The 16,261-nt window shown below is 37.5% G+C and overlaps 1 protein-coding gene across 3 annotated transcripts in view; it reads right to left on the reverse strand.

Moving 5' to 3' along the window:
- Positions 1 to 2,445: 2,445 nt before the first annotated feature.
- Positions 2,446 to 16,261, reverse strand: part of ano1a (anoctamin 1, calcium activated chloride channel a) — a 67,347-nt gene continuing 53,531 nt past the window's right edge. For all 3 annotated transcript variants that reach the window (XM_044354045.1, XM_044353959.1, XM_044353886.1), the window contains 9 exons: positions 15,505 to 15,616; positions 15,232 to 15,289; positions 14,266 to 14,366; positions 12,833 to 12,975; positions 9,155 to 9,307; positions 8,204 to 8,256; positions 7,826 to 8,010; positions 7,458 to 7,563; positions 2,446 to 6,030 (listed from right to left, as the gene is read on the reverse strand). In XM_044354045.1, the coding sequence (XP_044209980.1) occupies positions 5,788 to 6,030; positions 7,458 to 7,563; positions 7,826 to 8,010; positions 8,204 to 8,256; positions 9,155 to 9,307; positions 12,833 to 12,975; positions 14,266 to 14,366; positions 15,232 to 15,289; positions 15,505 to 15,616 (1,154 nt within the window). In that variant the 3' untranslated portion in view covers positions 2,446 to 5,787. The remainder of the gene's footprint in view (positions 6,031 to 7,457; positions 7,564 to 7,825; positions 8,011 to 8,203; positions 8,257 to 9,154; positions 9,308 to 12,832; positions 12,976 to 14,265; positions 14,367 to 15,231; positions 15,290 to 15,504; positions 15,617 to 16,261) is intronic.

Genomic DNA, 16,261 nt, shown 5'->3' on the forward strand with positions numbered 1-16,261 from the left:
ATTTTTCTTAAAAAAAGACAAGCTATTGTTTTTATTTCCAGTTATCATCACACAGTTGTCTGATGTTATTCTGAGCTGCAGTGATGGAATGAGAGTGTAAAATCATCCACACTGTCAGCTGTCACTCTGGGGATAAAATCAACTTTGCACAATTAAAATGCAGCTAAAATCATCATCATGTGTTTAGTGTCGTAAATGACGTCTCTGTATGTTAGAAGCTCTGTTTTAAAACCAGAGTGGAAATAGAAAGCCTGGAACAATGAAATGTTTCTACTGACCTATAAAAATATATATTGCTCTTTTTTATTTGTTTTTATTTTATTTATTTTATTTGTCACAATTGTAAACTCAAGACTTTTGTCCATTTCCATTCAATTTTTGAAATGGACATGAGAGAGGAGACACGGAGAGAGGAGGCTCCCGGAGGAGTTTAGAGCAACCACACATGTATCCTCTGCGGAAGTTTTTTTTTTTTTTTTTTACCGGATGGCAACATCCCTTTGATCAAATGTGTTTATTGATTGGTTACTGATTGGTCAGCTGATCTGACAGTCAAACTGTTGTTGTAATACAGCAGATCAGGAAAACTACCTGTGGAACAGGAATGATGGCACCTACTTTTCATATTTATTCATAAAATAAAAATGACCGAGTCATGAATAAATCATAAACACTCTTGTAACTTTATTATTTTCTTCATGAGCCAAAAGACTTCTTCTTTCCTCGTCTCCGTTTCAGGAAAATATGACGTCACACAGCTGCAGTCTCCTATAAAATCACCCTGAGCCTGAAAAACACATCAGACTTTCACAAACTAAATACGCAACATTTTATTTAAACATATTCTGCATGTTACAGCTGTTTCTGTTGCTTTTTTTCGTCGGTTCTGTTCTTTCAGTAATTAACGAATTTAAATGGTCTATTTCAGACGCTGCTATAGATCTATAATCAAATGATAAAACATTTGAACAGTTATCGGATGTTTTCCTTCCAGCTATCACTACATAGCAATTATCAAGTAACATTTTAAAGTCTTAAATAATTGTACATGAATTTGAAGTTTAAACTGTTAATTTGCAAGTTCTGATTATTAATCGCAGACTTCTACAAATGTCTTACATCCTTGCTGGGAGCAGCTGAGACATGAGTGAGGAAAGCGAGGAGACATGTTAGCCAGATGAAAGGCACCCACAGTCTCTCTCTTTCTGCACACACGTTTCTGTGAAATTCCTGGAGAGCTGCTCATATTCCAGGTGTGGATCCAGGATAAAAAAATATTGCATATAACTTTGTAAATTCACCTAAGCTTAAGCTCATGGAACTCCACTGCAAATTCACATTTCTCTGACAGATGTGGTCTGACACAGATGTGATAAACTCACTCTGATAGATGTTTTATGTCATGGTTTGATAGTAATTCAGTCAGTACAGTCTGGTTGAATGTCTTTTTACCATCAGCTGCATTAGGTCTTAGCTGCAACGCTTGAAGGGAAAGCAGTGCCAGGGCATGTACAGTATATTTGGGGAAGGCACCTTCACAGTGAACTTGCAAGTGAACTGCAACCTGTGAGAAAATTTATTTTACTGCAACATGATGTTAACGGCCTGTACTGAACACTTATGCAATTATTACTACATTGTTTAAAAACTAAAAATATTAAATCTTTAAAATCTAAAAAATAACAAAAATGTAAGTCTAGCAGTGATACTTTTTATGGACGCCACAAGGAGATGTCTCAGCTGCAAATTAGACAGTACTCAAGAAAAAGTACTTTCAGAAACTGTTAATGCATTTATTATAATGTAAGTACCTGGTCCAGGTGACGCCATTTCTAATTACAGTAAACTCTTTTGACAAGTAAAATCATTTCTGCAAAGGAACCTACTGTAACATACTGTATAAATGTAGTGTGAGCAAAAAGTTCAATATTTCTCTCTTAAATGCTGCAGACAGAAGTGTGAAGTTGCACGCAAAATGAAAATACTCAATTCCGGTATCTCAGAATTATACTTTTATTAATGTACTGGAATAACAGTACTTTTGTTACTTTTCACCTCTGTTAGAATGAAAGTAGCCAGTGTGAGATAGATTAAAAAACAAACAAACATCAGTACAGTCAGTATAATGCAAATCTTTGTTTTTGAGCATTAAAGGAACATGATAAACCTGGTGCCTTAGGGGTACCTGACAAGGTACAGTGCCATCTTGTGGCCTTATGGGGAATTGCGGCATTATATTACATTTGCTTTACACACTCTAGCACCGTCTATTACATTTGCTTTACACACTCTAGCACCGTCTACTGTATATATTATATAAGTGAATGTGGACATATGTCATTTCTTTAACATTATTTCCCCTTTCCAGCTCCATGGGAAGATTAATTATAAATGTAATTACAAGAGAGTATTTGTTGTTTTTTTATATAAATGTCTCCACTCAAGGCAGGTCATATTTAATTTATTTGCAGTTAGAGTTTAAACAAAAAAAGACTCAAAATATCAGAGACAGACAAGTTGGTTATACATGCATATACACTCACTCAATGTGCTTTGACATACATTATAATAGACATTTAGACATAGTCACAACTCGTAGTGTTTTATTGATGCTGTAAATACAACATGGCAACAGACGGCAGGACAGGCGACATCCCATGAAGGTCTCCACATGTGACATCAGGTTATCGGCAGCACTTAATCTATCACTGAATATCAACACTAACCCTACTTACATATACAGTATTAACAGCGTTAACATTTGGTAAAAATAACATGTGCAGTTATTGCTCAAAAGAGCAAGTTGTATCCCAAAAAGTACTGTCTTTTGTGATAAGATGTCTTTTTTTTTTTGTATTAGAGGATGTTTTCCCAGGTACCTTCCAAGATACAGAGGAATAGGTCCATATCGATAGTTTCTAGTACATTAAATTATGAATTAAAATTAATAAAATAAGATACCACTGTCACTGTGAAAGTCTTGTAACTCTAGTAGATGGATCTGTGGTCCCCTGTGGGCTAATAAAACCCTTTCAACACATTAAATACACTAAATGCATTGTCATGACAACAGATATACAACATTTTGACCTAAAAGTGAATATATATCACTGAAAATTAAAAAATTGAACAGTACATTCTATCAGTCTGGGTTGAGGGCTTACATTTGGGGTAGTTCTACACATCTACAGCAGGGCACAAGATTTCACACACACTGAGTGCAGACTGCACATTTCAGTCTACAGTACTGATATCCAGTCACCTCCATATGTTTTTGCAGTTTGATACACATAGATACATAAAGAAATATAATTCAGTCTTTGTGCTTGAATAGTTTTACTTGTAGCTTTATGAAAATGCCTAAGGATTTATAAGGTAAATATAAGGCAAGATAATAATATTGAAACTGTGCTGCCTTTTCAGGTACACTGTATCCCTTTGTATGAAAACTGTGCCAGTGAAGACAATCAGTCAACGGTTTGAACCCCTGCTGCAGCTGGGCGAAGACAAGGCAGGGAAAGTGAGTCAGTAACGCTGCCGCCTCACTCAACAACAGTCACTGTAGTGCTTATGAGTAAGACACTGGCATTGCTTTCCTGCAACGTAAAGAAGTTGCAAATCCCAACCTTTGCAAAAACAAGTCCCATTAAATTAAAATCCCAAATGGATAGGCAAGATTCCTCAATCCCATTTGTTCCAAGATGCAATTTTCGGATGTCATATGAGCACGATGGCACACACTGTTAATGCTATACACACGTACCACTGCACGTGACTTTAAACATGACTACATTCACTTCCATTTTCAATAAAAAAGCCTTAAATCTGTCAGCGGTAAATGATTAAACATACATTTGAAATGGACATTTTAATTTCATTTACAGTTGCAAACTCTCTACGCTAACTACCAAAGATCATTATGAGCTGCTGCATGTGGAACAGGAACCTCCAATAAATGAAGCTGAGCAGCTTATATGCACAGGTTTGTATGGCTTTTATGATCTTTATCAGTGAAACGAAAACAACCAGTCATCTCTTGGGCTATTTAAAGCTGTACTTTGACAGGTGACATCAGTAACCTGCACTCTGCCTCAGGTGGATGAGAGAGGAAAAACACTAAATGTTGGTGAGTCCAGATTCCTGTGAATGTAGAGCTTGGTTGCAGTTATTTCAAGCTGCACTAAGCATTTTTTATATTAACAGTGGATCAAATGACTATGTGCAGTGTCAAAGGTGTTGCTGGTAGTGATGAACCCACGGAGGATTTTCATCCTCTAGTTCCTCTCAGCTCTACTGAGCATTTTAATTTGTTGTTTTGTTTTTTGGCGCAAACTCATAATTGACCTTGTTTCCTGCAGAAGCAGGAGGCTGGTTTCAGCTGATCAGCCCAGATGAACACACTGTATGCCACCTGCACAATACAAAATGGCAGACAAAGTTAGACATTAGTTTGTGTCAAGTCCAAAATCTAGCAGCTGAAAAGCCACATATTTTTTTCTGCTCATTAGCTGTCTTAGCTGAAAAGCCAGAAACATGACACCAAATGAATGTTAACGTTACTGTGTGTTGAATGTGTAAATAATCATTTGCTAAAATGTATTATAACTGTATAGGGAGATAATGTATCAGATGCTGTATTATCAGCTTCTGCTGCCCCCAGGTAGCCAAAGAAAATTACATAATGCATTTTAAGTAACACTTCTGGAATTATTTTCAATTCACAACTTCATGTGTAGAAAACATTGCTCTCTATACCCAATACCAGAGGAGGTTAGTAAGAGTAAATAAGACATACAGTAAGTATGTACAGCATCTCAACAAGGTGAGATGGAGCACTCCTATGTAATCATGACATCACTTTGTGTTTATAGCATAACTCTTGCCAATTGCAGCGTTAAGACTTCCAGTTCATTGGAATGAATAATAATGTGACTTGTGCTTCCAGGAATAATGCCACTGAGCACTGTTAGGCTGTTTGTTCGTACTCAGAAAGTAAAAAAAAAGTGAGCAATATGGTGCTTCTACAAGAGAATAGTACAAATCAACAAGCTGCTTTATGCAGACAGTTGTCCAAAACTTGCGATCCATGCCAACAAGCAAAGCACATGTGCCTTACCATAATGCATATTCAAAAATGTACATTTGTAAGTTCCTGCATTTGTATATAATTGTGCAAAAAAAGGGCCTATCTGAGCTTTACAATAGCAAGACAGAGTAGAAGATCTTCTTTTGCCTTGCATCTTACTGAGGAAAGGAGGAAATTCTGCTCAGCAGGACCATTTGGACGGATTGCTGGAGGCTGTCTTCTGTACAAAAGCTGCGTTCATGTCCCGTGGGAGAGATGAGCTCGCTCCTTGAGAACGTGATTCACATTAGATTCCAGGTGGGTTTTGGCTCTGTTTTCTCTCCCAAATTCCTGCCAAGTAAATGAAGCTAATGGCTTGTTCCTTTCAAATACATCCAACTTATAATGTTTTGTGATCACAAAACCTATGGCATTTTATTGTCTAACTAGTTGCTGGATTTTTGGTTAATGGTTGACACTGTAACACCGCAACATGGGAAAAGTGTTGAAAAGAGGTTTCTAAGGTGAAGGGATTCTAATGTGAACACGTCCAAGTCGCAGGTTGTAAATACCAGGTGATTCCTGCAGATATTCCCAAATAATGTGAATGCAGTAAAAGCTTTGCTGTTTAATGGATAACTTAACCTTTACCAGCTGGCTGCAAGCAGTTATTTCGTTTACAGGTTGTGTATTTGTTTTCCTGGACATTGGTAGCTGGCAGTTCAACAGCAGTTTGCATGTGACACTGGCCGTGAGCGGGGCTGTGCGGGGCTGTGGTTGGCGGATGAGGGAGAAGTGTAGTTGTCCTGGTTGTGGTTGTCCCGTGCTGCGAGCCTCTTGCCCTGCTCCTCCTTCATGAAGAGCTCCACCATGAGGATCTTCTCCTTGTGGATCTGGAGGCTGATGTCCTTGGGGATGTCTGGGATCAGCCAGTCCACAAAGTCACTCATGAGCATCACCACGTTCTGAGCAGGACGAAGGAAGAGAGAGCACATTAATACACCTCTACGACACTATCATCGCATAGGCAGAGAAAATGATTGTTTAAATTAAACTTCTATAGTAAAAGAACCAGAGAACCACACTTAAGGAATAGTTCAACCTTTTTGTAAAAAAAACACTTATATGCTTTCTTGCCTAGAGATCGATGAGAAGATTGATACCAGTCTCATGTCTGTGATGACTATGGAGTGAAGGTTACTATCTAAGCTAGCTGGCTCTGTCTAAAATTCAAAAACACACCTAGTAACACCTCTAAAGCTCATTAATTAACACTGGCTCAGTAATAAGTAGTAGTCAGTAGCACATCAGTATCTATTTGTAGTTTGCTAACATTAGCTAATATTAGCTACTGGTCATACCAGACCAACTAAGGCTATAATAGCAGTGTACTGAATTGAACAAGTGGGTATTATATCACTTATGAATTGTGTTATTTCTTCAAAAGTTAATAGCACCCCGTTAAACGAAAACGCATAGGAAAGCAGTTAGCTATGCAGTCCAGTGTTTTTGCTGCTAACCTACAGTAACAATGTAATAATGAATTATCTTAAATCAATTTTTCTTTTTCCCCAGTTAACACTAGCTATCTGGGTAAGATGAGCTTCTAAAATACTGCAAATAAGTAATGAGTCAATAAAAAAAATAAGACATTGCATCCTTCCTGTATTTTACTTAGCCTTTGACTAGGGTTCTTTGAATTTTTTTTTTTTTTTTCATTTTTTCTTTTATGATTATCAGTATTAGAGGCCTCTTCCTGTCAGGAATCTTAATAGATTAAAAGCTATGAATGATTAAAATAAAACTACTGATAATTAATAAACATTAATAATTATTATTGAAATTATTATTGATAAAAATAATAATACAATTGATAATAATAAGACAATTGACAATACATTTGATGTATTGTACCAGAGTTAGCTTATAGCTAATTTTCAGCTGCAGTCGTTTGGCAGGTCACAATTTACCGAATGATTTATTTTCCTGGTGGGAATGGGCTTCCATATACAGGCTTTACACAATTGAGCGTTTGTATGAGTAAAACTGTAATCTATAAAGTAAAGATAGTAAATATTCTCTGTCCTGTTTTACAGACAAAGAGCTGATGGTGAAAAATATACACCAGTAAAAAATAATTCATGTGGGTTAGTGATAGTTGTACCCATGATGTGGAAATTTCATTTTAGGGTAATAATATTTTGCCGTCTTGTTTTAAGAACAGATCCATCGATTATATTTTCACTAAATTAATTACCCTATATTTCACTCAGAGGCCATAGATTGATCAAATGACTTGGTTGCATGTTTGTTTCTTTGCCTACATACAATATGAATGACAAAAGTGAGTGAACATTATCTAATTGAGCAATATATGTGTGTTGTTGCGAACCTGAAAGACAACAACGAAGGCGAGACGGGCTGCCAAAACAGCCCAAAACTCCTTGGAGAGTTCATATGGTGTGCTGGACCAGGGAGGCTCTCTGTAGTCTTTATACCTGAAAATATGATTATTTTCAAAACATATTTAAAAAGGTTTCATTTGATGCTTCACAATTTGTCAGATGTCCATATTATATTCCCCATAAAAATCAGATCATCATGTTAGCAAATGCAATAGGGGTCTATGAGAGATAATAAATCATTTATTGGGGGATATTGGCAAAAAAAGGTCAATTTTAAATGGACAAAATATTGTCCCGATAGAATAATAATCTTAGTTCCAAATCAAGTCCACCCAGCTGTAAATTGACATCTTACCTGCATATTTCTACCTTGTAGCCCAGGTGCATTGGCTGGAGAGGGTCTGTGCCTGGCTGAAAGTCACTGACATTGAAGTAAGACAGAGTGTGATTGACGAAGCCGTGCATGGTGCCGTCAGGGCTGTACATGTACTGGTACACGAGCCGTGGGATGAAGTCGGAGGTGAAGGAAATGACAAAGGCCTGAGGACAGAAATTGAATGATTAGGTAAAACTGTGTCTCCTTCTTGTTTTCTTGATTTACAGATGAAAAGAACTCCATAAGCTGATGCTGACTAAACCGTCATTTCCCAGCTCTGTTTTGGAGCATTATTTGTTTCAGATCAGCTTCAGCATGTTTTGCAAGCACATCTGTGGAGTGACTGTAAAGACTTACATTAACGATGACTGCTACCTTGCTGAGGCCTCTTAAGAGGTTGTACCAGATACCTGCAAAAAGAGAGATGATCCTTCATTATAATCAAATCATTGGCTTCAACATGCTGATAAAGTATGGGGTCAGTAAGGACCAGCCACCACTAGATGGCACAAACACTCTGAGGATCAGAGGCAGACAGACAATGGCATGTTTTGTTGTAGGAATGTTACAGGTAGGTTGTTATGAATGTGAGATGCATGTTAAATGAAAGGTAAGTAAAGGACTTAAAAAGTGTACTGGTTTACACCTGTAAATGCCCTATATCTGGTACATTTACAGATGCTTTGATGTTCAAGAATCACTACCTTTGCAATTATTAAATTATCATATCATAATGACATCCCAGTATGTTAAGGGTCATGTTATTATTATTATTACATTAGCTTCTATCATTATCTTATCATAGATTACTCGTTCTAATATGATATCAGTTTTGGCCAGTAGATGGCAGTAATGGTTATGTAATATCATTAACTGCATCGCTGTAATTGTTTCGTATGAGTGAGTTACATCCCTCTGACAGCGGGGCCGAGCACCGATTACACAGTTCAGTATTTTGTGTTTTTGATAGCAACAGCTACAAGCCCTGTATTCATGCTTCAACACTGTTCTGTGCTGTAATTGATGTTCATATTAAAATCATCTGGCACCTAAGTCGCCAGTGTCACCAGTGTGTGTAACACCTTCAGTGTGTCGTCACAAATTTGGAAGGTGTTCCAAATTTGTGATGACATCAACGTTTTCAACTTGAATTGAGAATTGGAGTTTGTTTTGTGTAAGGTAGTGTAATTTGTATTATTGAATCCCCACTGATGAGAGCGATGAAGCTGAAAACATTCAGAGGAATAAGCAGCACATTGGAGAAAACTGTTTCTCAGTTTATTTTGGGCGGGGGTGGTGGACACCTACCAATGTCTTTGGCTTTGACTGCAATCGGCCTGCGCAGTTCCATAACAAACTTCTTAGCATCCAGGCGAATCTCTATGATGTTATTCAGAAGAGCGAATAGTGGAGCCAGAGGGAAGGAGGCCACGAAAAGAGTCACCATCCCAAACTGGATGACTAAAGAAAGAGAAGACAGGCGTAATGAGCAGTTGTGAAAGTTACTGAATAAGCACATTATCTTTTAAACAACTGGGCAGACAGTTGTGGAACACTTGACTGTCAACCACCTATTTTGAGTGAAATAAAATCTGATGCTATCACTCAACACAGCACATGACACATGAAATGGTACAACTGATATACAACATATAAAACAGACAGAGATATTGACATTGTGCAGTAAACCTGCAGATAGCTGATGATAGATAGTTAGTTATAGTGCAATCAAATACCTAGAAGGCCAAAATCAACACAAGGTCTAACATTCTGTTTGCTCTAAAGCCCCTTTATCACTGCTCACTGTAAAACTCAGTAAAACAAACACAACAGTAGTAAGTTATTCAATACTATTCTACTTCTACCTTGAGGAAATATCAGAGTGGTGCCAAAAATATGCCTAAATGCTCCACTGCCTTCCTGATCTCACACTCTAATCCACTGTTTACTACTACATGCATTTAAAATAATCAAACCTGCAAAACTGCTTCATTTCTGTTTGTCTGTGTACATGTTCAGCTGAGTACCCCTGGAGCTCTATAGATTTTCTGTTGGATAATATGGATGGAGTCGCTAGAGCACTACAAAAGAGATTTGCAGTACAGAGCTGCACCACAGGCAGAAATTTCAGTTGATTTAAAGCTACATTCATTTATTTTTTGGCCACTAAGGGGCAGTATAGTTGCCAGGTCCCAGACATCTGAATTGCTGCCCACATCTCAGATTTCTTCAGTGATTCAAACGGGTCTGGTGTCAGGCTCACTGATGGATGTTTCCACTGGTTGGAAAAATAGTTGATCAATCAGTTGTTAGTTGGTGTGATTAAGAATGGGGATGATATCTTCTGACATAGCTAGCTACATAGCTACATCCATGAATGATAGCGACAGAAAAATGTTGTTAAGTGTAGAGCAGCTGTTGTAAGTCAACTAACACAAATAACTCTTAAAACAACAGATTTATTTAATTTATGTGGAAAACAGTTAACTGTTCCTAGCAATCACTACCACAACTTCTACGCTGACTGAAAATGACTCTGGGATGAATACGCCACTAGGGCAAAACAACAAGAAATCAGCTGAACATGAAGCCTGAATGAATGAAGTGAAGTTAATTATCAGACTAACAGTAGAGTCAGCTGAAAAGTGACTTATTATCACCTTTAAAAGCAAGTGTGTTGGCAATAATTACCCATTTACACAGCTAGCAGACATGGAGCTATTTGGAGCCATGTTTTTGGTCACCTGATAACTTATTTGGTGCTAGGCGGTTAGTGTGCAGTGGGTTCATCCAGTTTTTTTCCAGCTGTGTGCTGCTACTGGAAATTATGTTGATGAGAACAGAATTTGTGAGCCAGAAAACCAAAATAATGAGCAAAAATAGGCTAAAAAGCTCAATAGAGCGAAAGAGGAACTGCACAGTTGGATTATAATTCTCTGTAGGTTTGTCACTAAGGATCCCTTTCACATTACACACAGTCATTTGATCCATTGTAAATATAAAAATTGACTAGTGTCGCTTTGAAGTGGTTATTCATGACATTTTCAAATACTGCACATACAAAAAAAATGCAATAGTGATTCAATCAATACTCAATTAAACAGAAGTGAAATGATCGATATGCTACTTTATATCAGACAGACTCTGCAGTGTAACCCACACTGATGCTCCTTATTTGCTTCACTGTCAGCTACTGTATGTTGCACTTTGCACCAAATAGTTTGTCAGATCTGACTCACCGCTGTTCACAGTTATGACAATCAATGCTGAGCCATTTGTGAAGTGATTGGTTTTGTGGCTCTGTTTAGAAAAGAGGGTGGAGGCAGGTTTTGTCATCATTGGACTTGTCATTCATCTCTGGTGCTGTCCTTCTTCACATGTTCAAATGTTATTTGCAGTGAAACACAATGTAAATTGTGAAAGACTGCAATCATTTTTTTTGCTAAGACACTGTATCACAAAGACAAGCTTAAAAGATAAGGCTGGGAATTTTCTATATTTTTCTTATTGTCAACAAATCTCATGTGCAGAGCCAAACCATCCTACTTTCAAGTATTGTGTGTGTATCTAAAGTCTGATAAAGCCGTAGTTATCCAAAAACTATTAAAAACTTATCAGTGTTCCAACGTGGTTCCTTTTGCAGAGCATCACTATCTTGTTGTGCTACATAACATGTACTACAATATACATATTTCCAAAAACTTCAGTACAAAGTCAAGACATTGTGATATGTGGCAAAACAAGCTAGTGCAGCTCTGTAAATGGAACCGTGTTTCTGTGCACGTGCAGTGGCAGGTTACTATCTTATCACTGTTTTTACTCTTTGGAGCCGTTTCTAAACAAACTACTGTAGCAACTAGTCTACAACACAGAGGAATAAAATATATCAGACTTTGGATACACACACAATACTTGTTAGTAGGATGAATTTATTGTTGGTATTGGTCTTTTCACCAGCCTTATCCTTTAACTCAAGGTTCACTGACTGGCCAGCACAGAGACATTACGTGCTACCAGACACAGTTAAAAATGTTCAATACCCAAATGGAATGCAGTTACTGCAGTAACCTTAAATATTGACGCAAAAGAATAAGAGTGTTGAACTTGATGCAGCTTTAATTTTCTCAGTGGTATTGGGATGTTTGCTAAGATGATAAGCCTCAGCCAGTATTTATCACATAGATCTCTTCCCCTCTAGTGGGATGAATGGATCAACTGCTTATTAATGTAGATCCTTAAGGAGCAATTATATGGTTGCAACAATCATGAGCTTTCACCAGCCACATTAAAACAAGGACGCTTTAATCTACTTATCTTCATTAAACACACACACACACACACACACACACACATGCATGCATGCATATAAATCTCTGCTGTGCGTGAAGCATGGTCTGGCCAAGGTTTCCACATCACTGACTGACACTGCGTGTTATGAAATTGGATTTTTTGTTAACTTAAAGGTCAACACAGCGTACTTCAACATGGAGATTAGTTTGTGTGCTATAGCAGTTGTTTTTTATCAGACAAATATGTTTGCTAGTTTATTCTATGAAGCCAACAAATTGTGCTGACACGAGCTGGCATTTACAATGTCAAGCAACGGTCAGACATGAAGCAAGAGCAGAGAAACAGGCATGACTGAATGTGTTTGTTGATACATAGAAGCTGTGTATTAAGATTATGATTTCAAAGTGGTTACAGCTATTATGCTTGTTAGTTTTGACCTTAACATGACATGATGTGCAAAGGTTATAGTGTTAAAAGGGCTGATGTTAACAGAGAGCACATGCATCTCTCCAGCATCATCTTTGAATCAGAGTAGTTGATTCTCATAGAAGAGATAAATATGAGAATTGCTGCTTGTTTATTCTATTAGCAAACACCTGGCACATTAAACAAATGTGTCAGCTATAAGAATGAGGAGGAAGCTCAGAATTAGGACTTTAGGATTAGACTGCAGATGACTATTAGCAGATGACTCACTCATTTCCATGTACTCAGGGCTGAGGCCAACAAAGGGACCCAGGATGTGGTCTTTTTCATGCCGATGCATTGTTTTGTTCAGCTCCTCTTCTTGCTTTGAGTCCAAGTCCGACTTCCTCTTTCGGAGCAGTTTCTTCAGCTTCCTGTACAAACAACAACAAATAACCACAGAAGTAAAATAGTTTCTCTTTTTACTGCTCTTGGGGCATTTTGGGTCTTTTTTCAATATTAAATATACAGTACATTTTCAATCATTGTACTTTTACAGAAGTTTAAAGGGAAAACTCGTGATCGTCCCCAGAATAATCCATTAGATAATTTGTCATTGCACTGCAGCTTTTGGGGTTTCCTTAGAATACAGTATGAGGACAATGAAAGTCAGCATTTCAATTGATTAATGTAAAAATCATGTTTATTTGGAAAGCTTCAGGAGGTTTGCGCAGCTTGTCCCAATATATCTTGTTTTTACGAATTCTTGTTTTCCTGAATCCCTACAATGGAGGAGGTCTGGCCAGTACAAAGTTAGCATGACCCATAAGGTCACAGTTGCTACATTTGTGGGAAAGACCTTTAAATATGGAGCTGGAGCCAAGCGGCAATTGGCTTAGCTTAGCATAAAGACTGAAAGCAGCAAGAAATAGCTAGCCTAGCTATAACAAACGACGCAGTAACTTTCCAGAGATGCTGCACAGAAGTAGAAGGATGGACAGATGTTGTCTGTCAAGAAATAGTTCCAACATTCAACGCCCCCTTGAACCACAAATTCTCATTTCTACATTTTTGTTTATGAATGAATTAAACAGATAACTTATTATATGTTAATTACTCAGCTTTAAAGGTGTTGGTAAGTGAGCTCTTAACTTTGGACAGAGGTAGGCTAGCAGTTTCCCCCTGCTTTAAATCTTTATGCTAAGCTAGGCTAACCACGTCCAGACTGCAGCTCTGATTGATAGTTATCATCCCATCTCACACTTGGCAAGAAAGTGAGCAGGTATATTTTCTAATTTTGGATCACATTGATGCTGCTTGGGTCATGTTCTGCAGTAATTGGTTAATATCAAACAAGATGACAGACTTGGATATTACTGCATGTATTACTGCAACATTACAGTGTTATAACTTTTTACTGTCCAGTGCACTGCAAGGATGAGAGGACAGAGACAGAGAAAATTGCAGGCTGAAAGAGTTCAGCAAGGTGTCGTCTAGTTCCCAGGTGAAGAGAATCTGAAAACCAGACAGGCCTTCAAATGATTCCTCTCAGATGCAAGTACAACTGAGTGGGTGTGCATAATTTGTTCTATGCCTTGCTGAACCCACGTATTATGATCTATGCTGAAAGCTTTTGTAGTTACTGTATGCGGCTTGTTCTGTGTGTTGGAGTCATGGGAAGTTTACGTTTTGAGCATGCTGCATGGTGTATGCTCTGCACTCACGGTATGCCAATCTCGAACAAGTTGTTCTGGATGAGCTGCTTGCCGAGCATGGTGATACACAACTGGATACATAACTCCATGAGGCAGCCTGCATGGGCACACTGGAGAGAAAGAAATTGAAGAAGTGTCAGAAAGTGACAGGAAATCAAATAGAGGCAGGGGGACATAGAGGGAGGATGATACTTTAAAGAGTTCAAAGTGAAGAGAGAAGTTAAAATAAGTGCAGAAGTAGACCAAAACCAGTTCATACTGGGGTACAAAGGCAGAAGCTTAATGTTTATGGAAGTTCAGGGTTGCCAATAATAAAATTTAAAACATGTAAACATTTAATTATTTTAAGATTTCACATGCCATTAGTGTATACAGGATGTACTACAAAACTCATAAACTATTTTAATGTGTTCTCAAAATTTGAAAGTCATGTTTGAAAATGCATAATTATAATCAAAATTAAAGTTAGTTAACTGAAAGTTAACTGAAAAATAGTCAGTGAGGAGCACACTATTTTTTAGACTGCAAGCTAATCTGATCAGTTTTTCAAATCTGACATTTAGGAGTCAGCACTGTTATCTCAGATAATCAGGGCGTATCCGTGTGTGATGTCATCATAACTAAGGTGTCCATGCTAACTGGTGGAAGGTTTTTCCAAAATGGAACAAAAGAGAAAACCACAGTCTAGATAAAGAACAGACAAGTATTTTCTGGCTGTTGAGGAGGTCTGAACTTCTCAACTTGCTGACTTTTTTTACTGTCATGTAAGAAAAAAGCCTCAGTAGCATCAGTTAATTGCAGCGTATACCAATAGTCTGCATGAGAGGTGTTTAGGGAACAGGCACTGTTCTCTCTAAGTATTGAGAAATTGGCCCATTCCAAACAGGCACATTTTGAACAGGCACTGCACTAGTTGAGAAAAATTTAGAATAACAGCCTAAACTTTTAAATTGCACTATGTTTAGTGTGAATTACCTCTTCCATTCTGTACGATCCAACAACATACAGGTAGTTTCCTGGCCGCCCAACAAGTCTGTGGACCAAACACAACCATCACATGCTGTAAGCCTATCAGTTGATACAGTACAAACATACTCATGGTACACCATATTGTATTATGTGGCTAAGAAATGGTAGGTGAAAGCAGTAATAGATTAGCGTATTTGAATAATTAATGATCCACAGAAACTGTGTATAAAATAACATGAAAATGTGAAAAAATGGAACAGTTAGAGGTTGTTTTCTTACCTGCCCCTGAAAAAGGCCAAATAGACAATGGGTGTGAAGGCATTGACAAACTTCAAAACAAAAGTTTTGAAGATCAGGCGCTGTTCAAAGCTCTTGTCTGTCTTTGGAACCTCTGAAAAAGTTGACACAACATGAAATGAAATTGATGGTCTTTACATGTTTGGTTGTACTTCCCTTCATTAGCCATTCATGTGTTTTTATTTTAAAATTCAAGTTTGCGTTTTCAAATGTAGCACTTTGCTGTAAGTGTAAAAAAATGCTTAAAGTGAGATTTTGTAACTACTGCTGAACAACTGTGGTCACAAGTGGTGATTACAGCCTAACGGCATGTTGAATTTTCTTTTCCCAATATTCTTTTGACTCAGTTGCTTTAAAGACATAATCATAAGCCGACCTGAACACAAGCTTGTGGAATACAACCACAAGCAGGAGACAAAAAATTCTTTTGGTGAGGAACTGTGTGATGACTCATTTTTATTATTTATTTTTGATAAAGCTATTATATTGTTTATCTGTGACATGCTAAATCAGTGTAATAGTAGCACAAGTAGAAAGTCAACAAACTGACTCATGAACATCATAGCATAATATAAAGTTGGCTAGCATTAGCTGACATTTGCCTCTATAAGCTGCTGATCATACCAGACTAAGTAAGGCTGTAGAAGAAAAACCCCTGGATGTTTTGAACTGAGCAAAAGTGCATTTTATTGGTTATGAATTAAGCTTTTCATTTGTAAAAGGAAGATGTATTCTACTT

Source organism: Thunnus albacares, chromosome 1 (assembly GCF_914725855.1).
Source record: "Thunnus albacares chromosome 1, fThuAlb1.1, whole genome shotgun sequence".
Lineage (NCBI taxonomy): Eukaryota > Metazoa > Chordata > Actinopteri > Scombriformes > Scombridae > Thunnus > Thunnus albacares.